This window comes from Mustela lutreola, chromosome 7 (assembly GCF_030435805.1).
Source record: "Mustela lutreola isolate mMusLut2 chromosome 7, mMusLut2.pri, whole genome shotgun sequence".
NCBI classification, from domain to species: Eukaryota; Metazoa; Chordata; class Mammalia; order Carnivora; family Mustelidae; genus Mustela; species Mustela lutreola.
The window spans coordinates 54,997,780-55,017,779 of NC_081296.1; the positions used below are offsets into that span (position 1 = coordinate 54,997,780).

The 20,000-nt window shown below is 51.1% G+C and overlaps 1 protein-coding gene across 1 annotated transcript in view; it reads right to left on the reverse strand.

The window, feature by feature from the left end:
* ITGA11 (integrin subunit alpha 11) overlaps window positions 1-20,000 on the reverse strand; it is a 114,274-nt gene that overhangs the window by 35,729 nt on the left and 58,545 nt on the right. The window contains exons 6-11 of the mRNA XM_059180927.1: window positions 17,510-17,637; window positions 16,114-16,262; window positions 11,560-11,704; window positions 10,911-11,076; window positions 9,514-9,584; window positions 1,474-1,618 (exon numbers count right to left, since the gene is read on the reverse strand). Coding sequence (XP_059036910.1) covers window positions 1,474-1,618; window positions 9,514-9,584; window positions 10,911-11,076; window positions 11,560-11,704; window positions 16,114-16,262; window positions 17,510-17,637 — 804 coding nt within the window. The remainder of the gene's footprint in view (window positions 1-1,473; window positions 1,619-9,513; window positions 9,585-10,910; window positions 11,077-11,559; window positions 11,705-16,113; window positions 16,263-17,509; window positions 17,638-20,000) is intronic.

Consider the following 20,000-nt stretch of genomic DNA (forward strand, 5'->3'; position numbering starts at 1 on the left):
CTGGCCTCTGAGGCCTCCTCCAGCCACTGCCTGCCCCAGCCTGCCTGCCCTTTCTTGCTGCCCCTCACCACCCCAGCCTCACCACTCTATCCCCTGGGTCCTGAACCCACCCTGCACCTTCCGCATCTCCCTCCTTCTCTTGGACCTTTTTGGTTTTTTCAGTCTCTTCCTGCCTCGGAGCCCTGGTATAGGCCCCAGCACACGCAGCAGGGGCCCGATTGTCATGATGGCAGGACTACGACCACCGGCGGTGTCTGTCCCACTCACTCGGGCCCAGGGCACTGGTGCTATGTCCCTGATAGTTAAGGCTTCACGGCCACTGAGCCACTATCGCTTACTTGGTGTCCCTACTTTCAGCCCCCTGCTGAGCACAAGGGAGGAGCATGACTGGTCTGTGTTAAGTGGCCTCTAGCCTTCGTTCTTCTGACATCTCTTCTGCTCTCTGGGCCTTTGCCAAGACAGGGCTCCAATCTCTCTCTCCTTTTCTGTGCCTGCATCTGAACTCTGGCCCCACTTGCATTATAATTTGTATCTGTGCACCTGTCTCTGGCCGCGATGGCTGAGAAGCCGCTGGAAGGCAGAGGCGGGGTCCGGCTTACCAGGGGGTCCGGAGGGCGCTCTATGCAGTTCAGGTTTAATCTCTGTGGGCCAGGTAGTGTTGGGGGACTTCTAGGGACCTATTCCTCTGTATTTCCCTGGGCAAGTCCTGATTCCAGGCTTCTGTCCTGTGGTCAGCTCAGGGTCCCAGAGTTGCGGATGGAAAATGGGGTGACCACCGCATGGACAGTGTCACAGGCAAGGTGGGCAGCTGAAGAGCTGAGTGACAAAGGTGAGGATGACATGGAGCATTAGGGAGAGGACAGACATGTGGACAGATATGCCAACTCCAGGTGGCCCAGGCTCATGAAGGAGTGGGGTCTGAGGAGGCATTAATGATGGGTGACTTCAAAGATGGCCGACTTGGCTCAGAAACAATGGGACCCTCGGCCGTTCATCCCCTGCTCCCCTTTGCTCTGGCTCTGCCCTTTCAGAAAGGAATCTGCCCTGGCAGCTTCAGCATCAAGGGTCAGGCCCATGGTTCTTCCAGAATAGGAGGTGACTGTGTTCAGTGGGTTAGGGCCTAAGAGCAGGGACCTATCACCAATGTTCAACAATTTGTAGCTCTCTCTAATGTCCACTTCTGGAGTGCTTAATGGGTCAAACCCCAGTCAAGGCAGTGAGCTTTAAAGATGCAGAAACCCCTGACCTAGCGTCTAGAAGCATCAGCTGAATTTCAGGTACAGGTGCATTGCTTATCACTTATTCTACCTGTTTCTCGAGAATCTACTGCGGGCCAGGCACGATGCTGGGCACGGTGGATGCCAGGCTGAAGAGGCCATGGCCTCTGACCTGTGTCTGGATGGTCACAGACAGGCCCCTCGTCTCATGTGGGGCCAGTTCCGCTGGTCCCTCCTCGCCCGCTCGGGCTCTTACCTAGGTATGCGCCATGGTTCTTGAGTTCCTCGGGGAACTCCTTCAGGTAGGACTCTCGGAGAGGAATGACCTTCCCGCCACTGGTCTCCTTCAGCACGGCTCCGTTCCAGTCATAGGCGCCAACGGCTCCCAGCAGAATCCCGTCCTGACATTGGGGAGGGGATACACATCAACTCGTGACCCCCGGGGGCCCTTCGCTGGGAGGCCGCGAAAGGTTTCTACACAATGAAGCATCTGGCAGCCACCTCAGGCCCCTTCTCCTGTGTTCATTATTTAACGACTTCCACCAGGATTCTTGACTTTTGAATGAGCCAAGAACCTTCCACCTCATCCTTTGCACAAAGTGGGTCAAACAAAGGAATGCTCTAGAAATAAACTCCACCTCTAGGACCCAGCCTCTGGTTCCTCTTTGGGCTTCAAACCCCCTGAAGGAAATCTCCTGTCACTCTCCCTCCTTTTGATGCTCCTCGAAACCTTGAAACCGTGCCCCTGCAACTGGCCTCCTTCCACATTCCTTTGTGGTGTCTCAGTTGCTTTCCTATGTGTAAATCTTACTTTTTCATTTCTTCAGTAAAAATTCACCAAGTGTCTGCTTTGTCCCAGCTACTTGCTTATTGCAGGGATATTGTCTCTGCCCTTGCAAAGCTCCAAGTACTAAAGAAATGTGCAAATAAGCATAATAGTTACAAAGTGTGATAAATGCTATAGGTAAATAACACAGGGAGGTTTAAGGTTAGATTGAAATGGGGGTAAGGAAAAGCGTTATGAATGCGTAATGCTTGCCTGGACACTTGGACAGGGAGGGGACATGTGTGCAAAGGCCCTGAGGCTGGAGAAAGTCTTGAGGCTTTGGTTTTAAGGAGCTGGAAGCTGTTTGATGGGGTGGAGCATGGAATGAGGGGCCAGAGTGACTCTGATGAGGCTGGATGGATAAGCCAGGGCCACATCCGTGGCAGCCCGTGTTCTGAGGAAGGACACTTGTCTTTAGCTGCAGTGTTTGGATGGGAAGATGGGGGCTCTGGCTTCCTGAGAGGCAGGCTCCCAGTTCCTGACTCTGGGGTCATCCCAGAGGACTGGGCCCCCTCGCTCTCTGGGCTGCCTCTGCAACCCCACCATCACCACCCCCCTCCTTAAACAACCCACAGAGCTAGTGGGCCCAGGAAGGCAAACAGCAAGCACTTAGAAGAGGAAGAGCAGTGACTAGGGACAATGAAGGCCCAAGAAGGTAGTAGAATCAGGGAGGGCCACCTTCCTGGATGACCTTGGCCATTCTGGGCCAGGCAGGTGGTACCCCAACTTTGGACTATGAGAGCACTAGCTGGTGAAGTCACTTCTCCGCACTCCCACACTGAAGCTCCCTGATTCAGGCTGGTTGGCAGGATTTCATGTTCCCCCACTCCATCTCCCCAAACCTCCAAAGCGATGGTGCCAATGGAAAAACGTGAATCTGGTCTTGGGACAGTCAGGATTGTGGCAAGGTCACTGGGCGCTGGTCTCACTGGTGGCAGTGGAGGGGGCAGGACCGTGAACTTGGAGCTGACCTTCCATTTCTCATTTCCCAGGGGTCACTTTAAAGACTAAAGTTGATCTTAGATAAGGTTTAAAGGGTCGGAATACTCTGGAACTGGAACTGACTGTTCAGAGAGAATGTTTTTACAACTGTAAATGAGCCGGTCTCTGGAGAGTCTGATATGCTTGGTTGTGTTTAATGTCACACTTTCTAATTAGCTTTTTCCTCCTACTCTATGTGAGCCTCAGCTTGGGAGTGCCTGACATCTGCCAGGCCAGGATTGGGGCTGGGGCCTCAAAGACTTGCTGCCCATGGTCACTGCCAGTGTTCCTTGAACTTGGGCCATGCTCCCTTCTTTGCAGAGTACTTTCTCATCCAGCCACCCACTGTGAGAGGCCGACAGGACAGATACTCATGATCTGCACTTGACAAAAGGCATCTGAGCTTCAGAGAGGGAAAGCGACTTGCCTGAAGCTGCACAGCAAGTTGGGGCAGGGCTAGGATTTGGAGCACGGAGGTGGGTTGGGCAGGGGAGAAAATACCCATGGGCAGCTCCTACTCTGCTTCTGGTTTTCCATCAGAGCACCCTCTAAGAGGGTCATGATGCATGGGCCTCCCCCCTCTCTCTCCTCCCTCTCTCTTCTGGCTGAGTCCAAGTTTGCTACTGCAGGACCAGGCTTCTTCCTTCATGGAGAGGCCTTGGAAGATGAGTTTTTGGCTTTGCAGATAATGAGGGGCCTCTACAATGGACTGAGGAGGACTGGCTCAGGTGACATGCCTGGGATTCCGCTGGGGAGGACTGATACCGACCAGTGGGGCTCAGGATTCCACTGGCCTTCTGGATCTGGTGGTACTGGGCCAGCTGAGGGCTCACAGGCTCTAGCTTTATGCTGTTTTATCCTGGCAGGGGCTGCGGCTTGTGCTCCCAGGTTGCTAGGGTCTGTTGCCAGCGAGAGCCTTGCAGAGTACAGTGGACGGGAGGGCAAGTGAAGGGCACTGGACCAAACTTCGCTATGGCACTCTCTTTCCTCAGCTAGGGGAGCCTAGACAATGCAGGGCCCCCCAAATGGCCAAAGCCTGGACAGAGGAGCCGGGCAGGGAGACCCAGCTGGATCACAAATAGCAGGGCATTCCAAGGAAGAGCCTCATCCCATGCCTCAGGCCCGGCCCTGGCGCCCCAATTTATGGCTTCCTTTCCCCTGGGGCTACCTGAGCTCCCACCTGATAGGGCCAAGGTGTGCCCGGGTGGCCTTGCCCCTGGACCCTTGGCATAAGCTGCCTTTTCTGGTGCTCTGTGTAGAAATGAGGATGCAGGCATGGTCAAGGCCAAGTCCATGCCCTCCCTATGGACAACTTGTACTTGCATTCACCTGAGCATAGCACCTGCCATCAGACTCTGCTAGCTCAGCTCTTAGCTGCTTTCTGACCCGGCCTCTGCAGCAGTCTTGCCTTCCCAGCTGGGTTGAAGGCTCCCTGGGCATGTGACCATATCTCTTCAAACCACGTACCAGCCAGTCTGCATCCCCAGCCCTGGAAACAGCATAGTCCAGGGCAGTGGTTCCTGCATGGGGGCAGTCCGGCCCCCAGGCAATATTTGGCAATACCTGGAAACAGTTTTGGTTGTCAGAGCAGGGGGTTGGAGGTGCTTGGTATGGCATCTGGGGGTAGTGGCTGCTGCCTACCATGCACAGGACAGTCCCACAGCCAAGAATGTTGGGACCCAGACTGTCCACCGGGCTGAGGCTGAGCATCCCTGGAGTCTGGAGCCAGACAGAGCTTCTAGCTGTGTGACCTTGTGGGAGCCTCTCTCTCTCTCCCTCACTCGCTCTGTCTCCACCACAGCTGTAAGTCGTTTTGTTGTGAGGATTAACATTTTTAATTCCTAGCATGATGCTGGGCAGCCAATAAGGATTCGTTATGTAGTAGCTCTTCTCTCTTTCATTCATCCATAAAACACCAGGGAGTCAGGAGTAAAGAGGCAGACCTCATGGTCAGGTTGGCACCGCTGGTAGCCCAAGGGGAGGGCCCCTTTGGAGGCCAGGGCAGCCTCGTTGGGGGGGCCTCCGCAGGAAGGGGTAGGCAACTGGGGAGATGGGTGGAGTTAGGAAAGGATTTTAAGAAACCCTTACTTGATTTATTAGCAAGACTTGAAATGTACACTTCCAGTTCCAAGCCTCAAGATTCACTTCCAGCAAACATTTTTCAGACATCTGCTCAAAGACTGAGGTTCAGAGAGGTGAAATGATTTGTCTGAGGCCACACAGCCAGCAGTGCTTTCTTCTTGCCCGGTAGTAACGGAATGAGGATACCAGATGCCAGCCTTTCTTCTCGGCTTTGGCTAGGTAGGGCGGTGCAGGCAGGTGGGGGTGGCTGCTGGTGGCCCTGTGCACTGGTGTACGGGCCACCTAGAGGACGCTGAGTGCTGTCCTCCTCCCCAGACTCCTCCATGGCTCCCTAGTGCCTGTGTGCCCGTCATCAGAGTGACTGAAGAAGGGCCGAGAGCCCCTCCCAAACAAGTACATTGTTAAGAGGATGGATTATACTTTCACTAACTGCTCGGATTCTGTCCTCAGATGGTGTGTTTTTAACAAGCCCGAAGAGGAGCCTGAGGAAGGGACGAGTGCCAAGAGGTTTAGATGGGGTTAGGCAAGAGACAGCCAGAAACAGGACCTCAATCCTTCTGTGGAGAGAAGCCCTTCACCGGGCCGGAAACCGGGAGCCAGGGTGACAAGGAGGGGTTGTGGGGAGCAAGGTCTTGATCAGAGTTTCCAGGAACGAGGCCCAGGAGTGGGGTGCTGGGTACCAGTGCACAGCCTGAGGGCCTGGGGCGTAGGAGGACCTCCCAATGAACTGGACATGATTCCTGCCACCAGAAGCCACCTGTGAACAATCTGGAACATCAAACTGACAGACCTTGGTTCCCACGCCCTGGCCACACAGGATGGAACGCAAGAACACCCCAAATTGCCTGCCCTAGTTACAGGGGCATAGAAGAGTTTACAACCTCCAGGTGTCAACCCCTCGCATCATTATTATGGATTAGTTTCTTTCATTTTTGATTGAATCAAATGTGCCAAACTAGTTCAGATGTAAAACCTTTAGGAAAGATGACAACCTGAAGGTTTCAGCAGTTCAGAGCCTCCGATAATGGCCAAGGGCCTTTGCGCTCTGGCCCACCACCCCAGGGGCTGCTGCGGGAAGGGCACAGGCTGACAGGGCAGCTGGTCGGGGAGGTGGGAGGCTCTCTGTTCTTGGCCTGTTCCAGAATAACTGAGGGCTGTCCTGCTGGGCCATCACGTGTAGGTGAAAGGAAAATAGTCTCTTCCCATCTCAGGTCAGTCACCAAAGTATTTGTGTAGACAGGACCCATCCTAATAAAAATGCTTCCTTCTGTAAACTTTCCGGGTTGGGGAGACCTATGGACTGCGGGGTAGGAGGTCCGAGTGAAATTCCTCAGCTGAGGGCTTACCTGAGGGCTCAGGTAAGAGGAGCACCCCCCTCCCCCATCAGCTCCATCCACCACCAATGGGTAATGATTATTCATAGTCCCTTCCTTCCAGCATACCTTCCCCTCCTGGCCTGTGGGCATTATAGCTTCATAGAGTCACAGCCCCTTAGGAGGTATGGATCCCTTTTGTAAGCTTTCTGGCAGACTCCTGCAGCTTCTTCTTGATTACCCAGCTCACCAGGGAGTTCACTACCTCAGCAGGCAGCCAGGACTAATAGAAACCCCCTCCAGCTATTAGTGACCTTTGCATTCATTTCCAAATGCTAATGGAGACATTGGCTTCAAAATTTGTTTTCAAATTTGACCGGAGATCCACAGCTGGTTTTCCTGATGGTAATTTCCCGAATATCTTTTTCTCCCTTTTTGCAAATTGAGACTTGAGTTTCCTGGGTTGACTGTAGCTCCCTGGGTTTCCCCAGAGGCTCCTGTGGCCTGGGGCATTGGGTTCTTTGGGTGACCAAGTGACATTTTGGAGTCTCCTCTCCTACCCCAGGCACTGGAGTCTCTTTTTTTTCTAGTTGCTTTCATCCTTTTTCCCTTAAAGGCTATTTCCCTTGCTAGGTAGACAACAGCAGCCCAGGTGATGAGTAGTTGGGCCCTTCTGCTCTTTAAGGACATTCTATGGGGTCCTTCCCCTGGGACTAGAGATCGTTCTCTCTGACCTAATTAAACAGGTCCAGGGCAGCTGAAAGCTCTTCACACATTCACAGGAAGAAGCTGTCTGAGGCAGGTGAAATGATTTGTCTGAGGCCACACAGCCAGCAGTGCTTTCTTCTTGCCCGGTAGTAACGGAATGAGGATACCAGATGCCAGCCATTCTTCTCGGCTTTGGCTAGGTAGGGCGGTGCAGGCAGGTGGGGGGTGGCTGCTGGTGGCCCTGTGCACTGGTGTACGGGCCACCTAGAGGATGCTGAGGGGAAGGTGGAGCCTGGTAGCTTGCCCAGAACACAGACTGACTGGGGCTCCGGACCCACTTCCGGCAAAGCTAAACGCCTGGACTGCCTGTTCTCCAACCCCGCAGAGCTCTGACCGACCCTGGGAGCTGCAGAGCTGGACTCGGAGGGACAGGACGGCTGTGGCCGATTATGACAGCATCAGTGGCCCACACTGAGAAACCTCCATGCCCTAAAATAGCCACCCAATGGCCAGTCACAGCACCAACAGCCCACCATCGTTCTATTCCTTCAGATTTGGAAGGATTTTTTTTTTTTTTTCCTTTTTAAGTGTTAACGTGTCTCAGATTCGAATTTAATCATCTCTTTAAGAGTCCTGTCAGATAAAAACTTCCAGATGCCTGTTACTTGAAAACAGGACTCGGGGGCTTTAGAAGAGCCGGGCGTGGAGATGAGGATAGGAAGGGCACCGTGGTCTCTCCAACCAGGGAGTGAAAACAAGCTGGACACGTGGGAGAATCTGCACAGGGCTATGCGTGACCTTGACCTAAATAACAGCCTGGCTGGGAGCTCCCGGTCTCCCCTGTGCAGCTGGGGAGCCCACGGATCCTGCAAGGACTCATCTCGCTCGACACACTGAGCTGCCTGGGTCATTTTCCGGACTCATCTCAGTGTTCTTGAATACCTGAACCTCGTCATAACCTCCCCTTCTCTTCAGGTTCCCTGAAGGGCATACACGGTATTCAAAGCAGGAGCCTGCACCTTCTAGGACCCAATGTATGGCCCAGCCCCGGGAAGGCATGGAAAAGATATGCAGATCTGACCACCTAAAATGGACAACTATTTCCCCGCTGCCACCCTGGCAGGGCTGTGTGGAGCATGAAATGGGGCGCAGGAATTTCCTGGAAAATTCTGAAGTGCTGTGTGCATAGAACAGGAGTGGTATTCTTACAGGCAGTTCCATTTAGATCTTGCTATATTCAGGGTGGGCATGAGCCTGTCCAGATTCAGCTCAGGAACAGCGGAGCGTGAGTCAGGTTTCCGCCCTTCCGCCTGCTGCCTGCTGTGCACATATCCCCTGCCTTACCCCTACTCCGATTTGGGATTTCTGACTCAGACCCCTTTAGAGTCCATAAGCTTTAAGGGAGCAGCTGCTTGGTGTGGGGAGGAAGAGTGTAAGACTGGTGTTTTCTGGCTTATGTCACTTCAGGGGGTCCCTCAGACTTCGTGTGACACAGTTTATTCCTCTGGAGACCGGCACCTAGGAATCCTGCCTGATTCACCTCACAGAGGAGTGGGGGGCGGGGATCAGTGAGATAATGAAGGCGGTGTATAAGCAGGAAGGACCAATAGTTCTTTTCTGGCAAATGAAGAGGCAGAAATACACTCCCATGGTGCCAACTTGGGAACAGCTAGGACACCGTCTGCCCAACGCACGTCCACTGAGACAGACTTCTGACGCGCGGTCCTTCCACTACATGGTGCTCCCAGACAGGGCTCCACAGTTACCAGAACATTCTCACAGACACTGACTCTCTGCCCCTCTGGCGATCCTGTGAGGTTCCACCCCATCTTGTCAATCAGATTCAGGGGAGGGCTGTGCCCGGGGAGTGACGGCCTGACGTTCTATGAAGCAGAGCCTCTGACAGGGCATGCTGCTTGTGACGCTGTGTGCCCACCTGGGACCTCTGCCAGCTGCTGCCGAGCCTGCAGGGGGAATGCATCTGGCCCATCTGGACACCTGCCAGCATCGGTGCGGGGCCACGCCCCCGCATGGCCCGGCTGCCACGGGAGCAGGACTCTAGGAGCGCAGTGCTATTGGTTTCGCTGCATTGACCCAATTTTCACGCAGGGCTCTGCAGACCGATTGGGACCTTTGGGCCTGGAGGAAATGCCCCCAGCCCCCCCGCTCAGGGAGGGGGTGGTTCATTACTTGTAGACCACTCCCTGCTGAAAAGGGCTTGAGACAACCTCTTTTAAGTTGAAGACTTTGACTTCCTTCTTGCAGCCACGGCAGACAGAGGTAGAGAGACCCAGAGACAAAGAGAGGAGTGAGAGCCCAGGAAAGGTGGCGTGACCACCTAGAGAGCTGGGAAGTGTATGGGAAGGTGATTCCAACCCCAACCCACCTCCACCACATGAGACGAAAAGCCGGTCTGCGACATCTCCAGCCCGAAGGATGTTTCATTCTTGTTGGTGCCTAAAACAGAAGGACAGAGGGATCTCAGCTCCACACCTGACCACTTAGCGCCACGCACACCTGCATCTTCAGCCAACACCTGGGTCCTGGGGGCCCCTTCAGGGAGGGCAGAGAGGGCCTGAGGCTGAGTCCAGCCGCACTGCCCTTTTGGGTGGCCCCACAGGCAGGCACCGGGAACCTTCCTTTGGCCGCTGGCTTTACTATTAGTAACCCCGTCACTGCTGAAAAGGGTTTGGGACAAGTTATAGGACAGAGCGTGCATGCTATTTGACTGTCAAAATAGGGGAAAGATCAAGGAAAGTGCATGGAAAGAAATAGTCTACATTTTTGGCAAGAAGTGGAAATTCCATTTCTTTCTGCACTTCTCTTATTCTTATTTTTTCACCAGCTTTGGTTCCAGATGCTTTTGGATGATTCCCAAATGCCGGCTCGACCCCTGGGAGGGAGACCTGTCACCACCACAGCTTTGCACAAGAAACCCATGTGTGCTGAAAGCCCCACCCCACAAAAGCACCCCTCCCCAACCCCCCCGCCCCGGGACCCTGGAGTCGATGTTCTCCACACCCAAGGCAACTGTTTCTAGAAGAAGTACTCTCATCTGGATATTTAAGTCCTGGGGTGAGTTTCAAAACTCAGGCTCACACTCTCTACCCCTTTATCCTTGTGGATGAGGGCTGCTTTCGTCTCTGGAGCTCAGCTTTTCCAATATGCTCAGGCCCCGGGATGCTGCTTTCTCTCTGTTTACAAACCCTCCCCTGTGGCCCAGCCCAGTGTTGGGAGGGCCCGCTCTAGCAAGACACTGCACAAAGGAGAGCCATGCAGACAAAACTGCAGTGTACATAGTAAGGAGAGAGGCAATCAGGAGGAACCCTACTTGACGTGCTTTTGGCGGGAGGCAGCAGGACTCAGGGATTAAGCATTTTGGGCTATGGAGGCAGGCCCAGCTTTGTCCAAACTAAGCTTGCCCGATAAACTACAGGATGCCCAGTTCAATTTGAATTTCAGACAACCAGCAGATAATGTCTTAGGGTCAGTCTGCCACAGACACGGTATTTTGTACTTGCTAATTCTGGTGACACTAGGTCAGACCCTGTCTCCTTTCCAAGCTGGGGAAGGTTTGGCAAGTCCCTTGGCTCCTACAGGCTTCAGGATCACCAGTGGTCCCAGGAGGAGAATGCCAGCAAAGCCCCGGTCCCTCATGGAGTAGCATGGGTTTATAGGATGGTTCTGCTAAAGCACTCCGTGTTGTGGGGCTGGATATCATTCCACAGGGTTCACCTGATGTGAGCCCAGGAACGCAGACCCCTCTCGGTAGGCATCGCTCACCTTCCAAGCTGAAGATCCTGTCCCCCAGGGCATCAACAATGTCCTTCAGGGCTGCCTCATCGGTCACGTTGAAGAAGTGCTTGTCATCGGGGTCACTGGCGATATATTTGATCTCATTTAGAAAAGCTTCTGGATTGATCCCCCTGCGGTTGTAGTAGCCTAGGACCTGCCAGGGAACAGGGGCAGAGTGACCAACCAGGACGTAGCCCAGACCTCCTCACACGCCTGCGGCTGCTGTCCCTCAAGTGGCAGGGGCCTCCATTTCAGCCACCAGGAGCAGAACTTGGGGTTCCACTTGCAGCTTGAGACAGGCTGTCTTATAGGGGCTACAGAAGGCCCCTGGTCTAAGATAGGGGTCAGGAGCCGGGTGGCTTGGGGGGTGTTTCCTAGAGTTCTGAAGTTTCAGAACCTCCTTGGCAATGGAAGAAAAAAAAATTCCCCCAAACTCCATAACTGTTTTGGATGGCTCTGGACAGCGCTGAAGGAAAACTCCCCAGATCCTCTTTAGGAGAAGATAAAACAAGGAGAGGCACATTGGAGGGTCTGGACAGCTTGTTCACGACCTACAATATGTCCCTGGGACTCCCCAGGGGTTTGATGGCTAAGCCTCTAGGATCACGCAGGGTGGGACACGAGGGGCAGGACTCACGGCCACAGCGTATCTGGTCACGTTGTCTCGCTCGCTTTGCTGGATCACCTTCTCCAGGTCTGGGCTGTCGTGGGACTCCCCATCTGTGATGACGATCATGACCTTCTTGGCCCCTTTCCTTCCACCTTTCTGGAAAGCCTCTGAGCTGAAGCCAGAGCGCAGGGGGAAGGTCAGAAGAGGGATGTAGGGATGGGGCAGCCCCCAGAGCTCCTCCAGGGGGCAGCCACAGAAGTAGGGGTGAGCCCACTCCCAGGGGGAGCAACCCAAAAGGGCTGGGATCTAGAACCAAAGAAGAAGCTGGGTTGGGATGCCCACACTCCTCATTCACCAGATGGGTCATGTATCTGCTTGTCCTTTTTTTTTTTTTTTGAAAGATTTATTTATTTATTAGAGAGAATGCATGAGTGGGAAGGATACAGGGAGAGGGAGAAAGGATCTCAAGCAGACTCCCTCCTGAGTGCAGAGCCCAATGTGCAGTTTGATCTCAAGAACCTGAGATTCACGACCTGAGCCCAGACTGAGTCGGATGCTTAACCGACTGCACCAGGAGTGGGAGCAAAGGGGCAGAGGCAGAGGGAGAAGCAAGCTCCTCACTGAGCAGGAAGCCTGATCCAGGGCTCAATCCCAGGATCCTGGGATCATGACCTGAGCTGGAGGCAGATGTTTAACAGACTGAGCCAGCCAGGTGCCCCAGATGGGGACCTCTAGATACCTTAAAGGTGTCTAAGTTAGTTGTTAAAAATCCCAGCTGTACATTAGAATCACCTGAGGAGTTTAAAAAAATGCCAATGTCCAGGCCCCAATTGGGCATGTAATCAGAAGCTCTGGGGCATGGCCTAGGCATCAGTATTTTTCCAAAGATCTAATTTTGAGAAGCTCCTCCTTATACACTGAAAGGGCGATGGGCCAAAGTAACTCAACACCCAAACAACATTAATCCGTAAAATACACGGAATGCAGCCTGAACGAAGTTCTGACTTTTCCCACGAGGACTATTTCGATTCTATTTTGGGAGCTATTAAATATCAAAATCCATGACAAATACTCCTCTTTCTTGCTTTTTACTTTGTTTTCAGTGCCTGGAGCAGGTGCTTAGCCTGCCTATTGGGCCCTGCAGCCAGGGACTGGGGACCTGGCCCGCTGGCCCACAACACTGTGGACAGGCTCTTGCCTCTGGCTGCCCATCTCAGAAGCAGGAAACCCGGCTCTGGAAACATCCCGGGCTCTCAGTGCCTCTATGGCCAATCCTCCTTTATACCATGACGTTCTGAGTAGGAATGATATGGCCTGGACCCAAAGTCTGGCCCAGCAGGTAGAACTTTCCAGTAAGGATCTGAAGATAAATGTTTCCCACATAGACTCTGGTCTAACCCATATGGTCTGACCCATAGATTTAAGCTCCATGATGCTAGGTTGAAGCCCATCACCAGACACACTGATGAACCCATGGGCATGATTTAGAGGTTGAATATCCAGGAATTCATGGAGCCTGGAAGAAGCTAGTTCAGAGCATCTTCAAGCTCCCAGTTAAGAGAGACAGACCCACCATTCTCTCAACTCTATGATATTGTGGTTAGCCTAAAAAAAAAAAAAAAAAAAAAAGTCAAATTTTAATATGAGCTGTGAACTAAAGGAAGCTAGAGTCACACTTGATGTGACTACAGCAAATTTTGAGCATCAGCCTGACCCAGTGGAGTGAGAACTCTGCCAGTCGCTCAAAGGAGATTCTAGATGTTTCCATCACCTCATGAAAGGGTCAGGCCCAGCCACAAAACTCATGAAAAAAGTATGGCAGGGGAGAAACAGGTTTTATTATATCTGGAGCCAAGAATTTTCAGGTTCATATTTCCATGTAGTGGAATCATGTGACTATCTGTATGAATCTGCAACGGGGTGAATATTGACATGAATCATCAAATTTAAAATTGTAATTTTCTATTGTGTAAAAAGCCTTGGATTTGTTCCTTTGTAAATCAGATCACAAGTTCCTTGAGAGCAGTGAGAGCTGGATACTCACAACTCACATTCTGGAAGCCAGAGTGATCTATGGACAAGGAGGCCATACCATGTCTCCTTTCTGCTCAAAATCTGCACTGGCTCCCATTTCTTGTGGTCCTAACAATGGCCCACCAACTCATCATAATCTGGCCTGGTCATCCCTCTGTCACTCTGAGCCCTTCCTCCTGCTTGCTCCCCTTAATAGAAAGTGTTGAGTGAACTACAGAGGAATCACATCATTGTGTCCATGGCCTCCAAGCCATCCATGACTACCAGATTCACCTTTATGGGCATATCTGATGGCAACACTCTCGAGCCTAAGAGTCCTCAGTGGCCACTCATGGTTGTTTTAGCAATGACATTATCATCTTCACAATCTGGCCCCAATGCCCCCAAACCGGAACCCCATTCCATTGTCAAAAGACTCCAGATAGAAACATTCCTTGACATTTCCCCTCTTCTGTCTTTGGCTGGTGGAATGTCTTCTTTCCACCTCTCCCTGACTGAATTATGGCATCTTCCTAGAACAAGAGAAGTGCCAGCCCCTCTTTATTTGACAGACAGAGATCACAAGTAGGCAGAGAGGCAGACAGAGAGAGGGGCAGGAAGCAGGCTCCCCGCTGAGCAGAGAGCCAGATTCGGGACTCGATCCCAGGACCCTGAGATCATGACCTGAGCCAAAGGCAGAGGCTTAACCCACTAAGCCACCCAGGCACCCAGATGCCAGCCCCTCTTCACAATCTCTCCGTGGATCCCAGCCTTTCATCCTCTCTGAGTTAAGCTGGTGCTTGTCAGAGCTCCTGACTGGGCCAGGAGGGGCCATGGGTTACCATCTTTGTAATCCCTCAAGTCCATGGCCCCAATCTTTATAATTTGGCAGGTGCACACACACACACAATGTATTGTGAATAACTGAGTGAGGAGAGCAAACCTTTTACTTTAAGACGCACCCCCCGTAATTTGGGACTTGGCAGGCTGAGATCAGATTTCACACTTCACTTGAGGCCTGGATTACCTGAGGCCCAGCCGTGCTCATGAGTCATGACTTGTTCAAACTCCTTGGTGGGTCCCACACTCGTAAATGATCTGGGGTTGGTGGGCTGCAACCCTGTATGAGTCAGTTAGTTCCCACCGAGGAAATGCTTGCCCGTGGGCACTGGCTTCGGAAGCTCTGTTGTCCCAGCAATTTCACGAGGGCGTGTGGGGTCCTTAGGGGCTCATCCCAGTGATGGCAAAATAGCAAAATAGCTCCGTTCCTTACTCATCCGTGAGGATGAGTAAGACTCATCTTCTCACAGAGGGAGGTTCATTTAGGAAAAATGCTAGGCTAAGTTTTATCAGCAAACAGAAGTACGTTAGTGGAGCCGTAACTTGGTTATGAAGAGTTAGTTATAAGGTTGGGAAAAGCTTCCTCATTTGACCACATGAAATCTGTGTTCCTACTAAATTCTGTGAAAAACATCCCCTCATCCTATGTGAGGTGGGATTATACGAAAATGGGCCTGTGGTCCCGAGGGACAGAGCAGAACTTTTACTTGTAGATGTAGAATTTATACATTAAAAGCCATTAACCTTAGATGGAGTCACCTTTGGGGTTTAGGCCTCAGCTCAAAACATCTTGGGGAATTGCTTCTGAAAGCACTCCCTGATTTCAGTGGGGGGGTGAGCCAGAGTTCTGAGCAATGGCGAAGTCACCGCAGCGAGCATGGAGCCATCTGTGAGGGCGCTGTCAAGAGGGAATGTTCATTGTCATGGTGAGTGGGTTCTGGTATGATTTTTAAGGAGCCAGCTCCATTAGACTACAACGTTGGGAGTTAGGAGATTCAGCAATGTTCCTCATACTCCATTGATGACACAGACTCCACAAAAGATTCTGCCCTCATGGAACCTACCCACTTTTTATGGGGTCTCTGTGGTGCAGCGCATTTTCCAAAGTTGGTTGCAGCAATACCTCCCTTTCCAAATGCTCTTCTGTGATGTGACCTTGCTTTTCCTCCATCAAGAGGCAGAATCAAATTCTCTTCCCCCACCAACCTGGGTTGGTCGTAATGACTTGCTGGATCAATAGAATATGGCAAAATTATATCCAGGACTTTGGGGGCTAGGTTAAGGCAGTCTCAGAGTTCCTGGAGGGGCCTCCTGGAAAACTCTTGGGATGCTCCCTCTCCAAGCCCGGCTGCTACACCAGGAGTAAACTGGGCCAGATGGCCATGTGTGGGTGCTCAGGTCTCCAGCACACACTGAGCTCCCAGCCAACAGCCCGAGACAACTGCCAGCCTTGTGAGGTTGCCTTTTTGACGTCCAGTCCAGTCAACGCCACCAATGACAAGAGCCCCAGCTGACATACCAGACTACACCCTTAGGAGAGAACCCAGAGAGAACGGACCAGCTGAGCCCAGTTGACCCTGAACTTGGGAGGAATTAATGTCTCAAGGTATGGAATTACATGGAGGTTTGTTATACAGCAATGTAGAACTAGAACAGTTATCTGAGATTTAAGTACATTATCGTTTTTTCTATTTTATTAGGACTTTTAAAAAATTATTATTTTTTTACCGAGCAAATTCGATGCCAAATGCCGTCCGGGTCTCCGTTCCTCCTCTCTGTTCAATGTGGCTGGCAGCTTCTACCACATCTCGTACAGACCTGTAGTCATTGAGGTGAAATTCATGCACCACGTCTTCTCCGTATTGGACAACTCCAACCTGTGAGAGAGGGAGAGGGCTACAGAACACTCTGACCCCCGAAAGCTGGGCTGTTGGCGGTGAGGGTCTCCGGATTTATCCCTCTGTCTGTGACTCCTGGGGAGTGTGAAGGGGTGGGAAACCTTCCCGAGGGAGAGTCATTGGGAAGGGAAGTTGTTCTGCAGAGTCCTGTAGAGCTCTGGGAATGGAGGGGTGGCTGGGTGAGGAGAATGGAAGATGCCTCTCCGGGGGGGAGATGGTGAGGTGGGATCGAGCCCCATTTCGGGCTCCATGCTGAGCGCATGGAACCATACTTGGGATTCTCTTTCTCTCCTTCTCCTCCTGCCCCTCCTAGCTTGTGCACGCTCTCTCTTTCTTAAAAATAAAAAGACAAAGAAAAATAAAGAAAGGCCCAACAGGTTATGTTTCTCGCTTGAGCATAGGATTGAAGCCGAAAATATTAGGAGCAGCATGACTGGAGGCCTATGACATTTTTTCACCAAATACTGGAACCAAGGTTCCTAAAAACTTGGAAGAGAACCTTTTATTCCTAAGGTTGATAAGGTATAGACAATATTAATAGCCTCAAAACAAACAAACAAACAAACAAACAAACAAAACCCCCTTAAAGGCCTATAGTAAGATTAGAATGATGAAACCTTCCTGTCGGATGGGCTCCAACTTTATCTGGTGCCTTTTTAAGGACAGACTTTCACACACGATACCCTAAAAATGATCTTCCCGTTATGTGCAAGTCATTACTTCTTGAGAAAACCACTCCCTTTTTAGCAGCTCTGAATGTTACAAAATAATTTCCTAGAGTGACTCGAAATCTGCTGCCTTGTACCCTCTATATGTTAGTCCTCACTTGGCCGGCCAAAACAGCACAGAATGAATCTACCCCGTCTTTCGCCAGGCGGTGTTTTGGACATGGGCTGACGGCTATGCCCGCCCTCTTCCGCTTAGTCTTCTCTCAGGATCCGAGTGTGTAATTCTCCCCTGTGTCTCACTCAGCAGGGATCCACTCAACCTTTCCTGCCTTCCTCCTAACTCTCTCTCTAGGAAAGGTCTCTCTTAATAGGGAGAATCAATGCCAAAAGATAGGTTTGATCTGTGAAGCGGAGCCTCCCCTGAAATAGTCCCAGAGATGGGCGTCCTGAGCTGCAGGGCCTGGGCACTTAAAGGTAGTTAGCAGGTGCAAAGATGCTCCTCCGCACCCCAGGCCAGCCTCTGGGGAGCCCTGGTCAGAGGAGGAGGGAAACACTCACCTGGATCTGCCCAGGGCCAATGTAGAATTTCTTCAGGATGTTGATGAGGAAATGCTGAACCTCCACCCAGGGGTAGATGCTGTTGGAACCGTCGAGGACAATGACGATGTCCATGTAGGTCTGGCACCCTGGAAAGTAGGGACACAGTCATGGCTGCCCACTAACTCAGTGCTTTCAGGCTCTGATTCCCCAGGTGCATGTCCAGGGGACAACAGAAGAAGGACCCTGTCACATGTACAGATATCCTGGGCTGGGGGGCTGTAATTGCTTGGGCTAGTCGTTTATTTGATTATCATGAATGCTGAGCCCAGGAATTCCTGGCTCTTCTCATCCTCTCTGTGCTGGGCTGTTTGAACCAAGCTTAAATCCAGCCTACCATCAGTTGGCCAATTCTTCTGAGGCTGCCCTTCTTCTGTCCTGTCCAGACCAAGAGCTCACAGTCATTGGTTTTACTGTAACGGGCAGGCTGCGTTTACTGCTTTTAGCCCAAATGAGTGTTTCATGTTTTAGGAGAACAGTAAAGGGCTTAGGATGAGGGATCTGGCATCAGACTGTTTGATTCCTGGTTTTGCCAGGCACTAGGTGTGTGACCGTGGGCAAATCACCTAATGTCTCAGTGCCTGTTATCTGTCATGTAAAAACAGGTATGGTGATAGGAGAGGGTTGCCATGAGGAATCAAGGAGCTGAGGCTTTTAAAGGCTGAGCACAAAGTCAGTGCTCAAGAAATCTTAGCAGATCCTCTTATATTTAAAAATGTTTTATTGGGGTGCCTGGGTGGCTTAGTGGGTTATAGCCACCTTTAACTCAGGTTATGAGTTTGGCTTTGGCTCAGGTCATGATCCCAGTGTTCTGTGATTGAGCCCTGCATCGGGCTCTCTGCTCAGCAGGGAGCCTGCTTCCTCCTCTCTTTCTCTGCCTGTCTCTCTGCCTACTTGTGATCTCTGTCTGTCAAATAAATAAAATCTTAAAAAAAATTTACTTATTTATTTTTAAAAATATTTTATTTATTTATTTGTCAGAGAGAGAGAGAGAGAGAATGAGAGCGTGAGCACAGGCAGACAGAGTGGCAGGCTGAGGCAGAGAGAGAAGCAGGCTCCCTGCTGAGCAAGGAGCCTGATGTGGGACTTGATCCCAAGATACTGGGATCACAACCTGAGCTGAAGGCAGCCGCTTAACCAACTGAGTCACCCAGGCGTCCCTATTTATTTATTTAGTAAGATTTTATTTATTTATTTGGTAAGATTTTATTTATTTATTTGACAGAGAAACACAGTGAGAGAGGGAACACAGCAGAGGGAGTGGGAGAGGGAGAAGCAGGCTTCCCATCAAGCAGGGAGCCCAATTCGGGCCTCGATCCCAGGACCCTGGGATCACGACCTGAGCCAAAGGCAGGGGGACTAATGACTGAGCCACCCAGGCGCCCCTCATTTACTTTTTAAGCAAAGTACTTTGTTAATGTGACAATGACATCATCAGGTCAAGCGTTTGTACTTTTATCTCTGCTCTGAATGTAAATGTTTCTCTATATTTTTAAAATATGAATACCGAGTTAAATAAAAATAAAATAAAAATAAAGAAATAAATATCAATAAAATAAAAATCAACAAAGAAACACTGGTACTGTAACAAACGCAAAAAGCTTCCTTTAAAATCTAAGTAACTTATTTCTATTGGTGAGGGGTTGCAGTTACTTTGAAATTGATAGCCCAATATGATACGATAGACCAATAGTATATTAGATGATATCATATCGAAATATTGGGTACCTGTTGACTTCTACTGGAGAATTTTCACGCTATTGTAAAGTCTACTTTTTGGCAACATGGCAGGAGGCTTCTGAGCGCTAACCATTCCAGCAACTCCTGAATCCTGAAGGGCTGGAGTCAGTGCTCACCAGAGACGAAAGGTGGCGGCTTTGAATGCGGACATTCTCACTCCACCTGCCACTGCGGGCAGCGCGTGATGGCCCATTTCTTCTGGGCTTGCAGAGCCGGACAGCTTTGTCCTTTTCCAATCTGGTTTAGCTTAATGCCTGTGGCCATCTGTGTGGTGTGGGCGACCATGGACTTGACAAGACAGAAACTCCTTATTTAGGGGGAATTCCTAATCTAGGGGTAGGAACCAGGTTTCTTTGATTTTTAAGCCATCTTTATTATTAGAATGCATTTCTTATTGCTGATTCTTGCGATTTCACCTTTTTTTTTTTTTTTTTTTTGAAGCATCTTGGGAAGAACTTTGAGTTAGATCTGGGGTTCCTAAACAGGATGGAACACACACTCTGGTGAATACATGCACACATTCTCCCTCACTCAGGCATATGCACACTCTGGGGCTTGTTCTAGACCTAGAGTTAGAGCCTCCGGTGGGCGGTGCCCTGGGATCTGAGTCGGATAAACTCCCAGCACACTGATGGGCCAATAGATGGTCATTTATTGGCCTGGGGTGAGGTTCCCCATTCACACTTCATATGACCGGACTTGCCAGCCACAG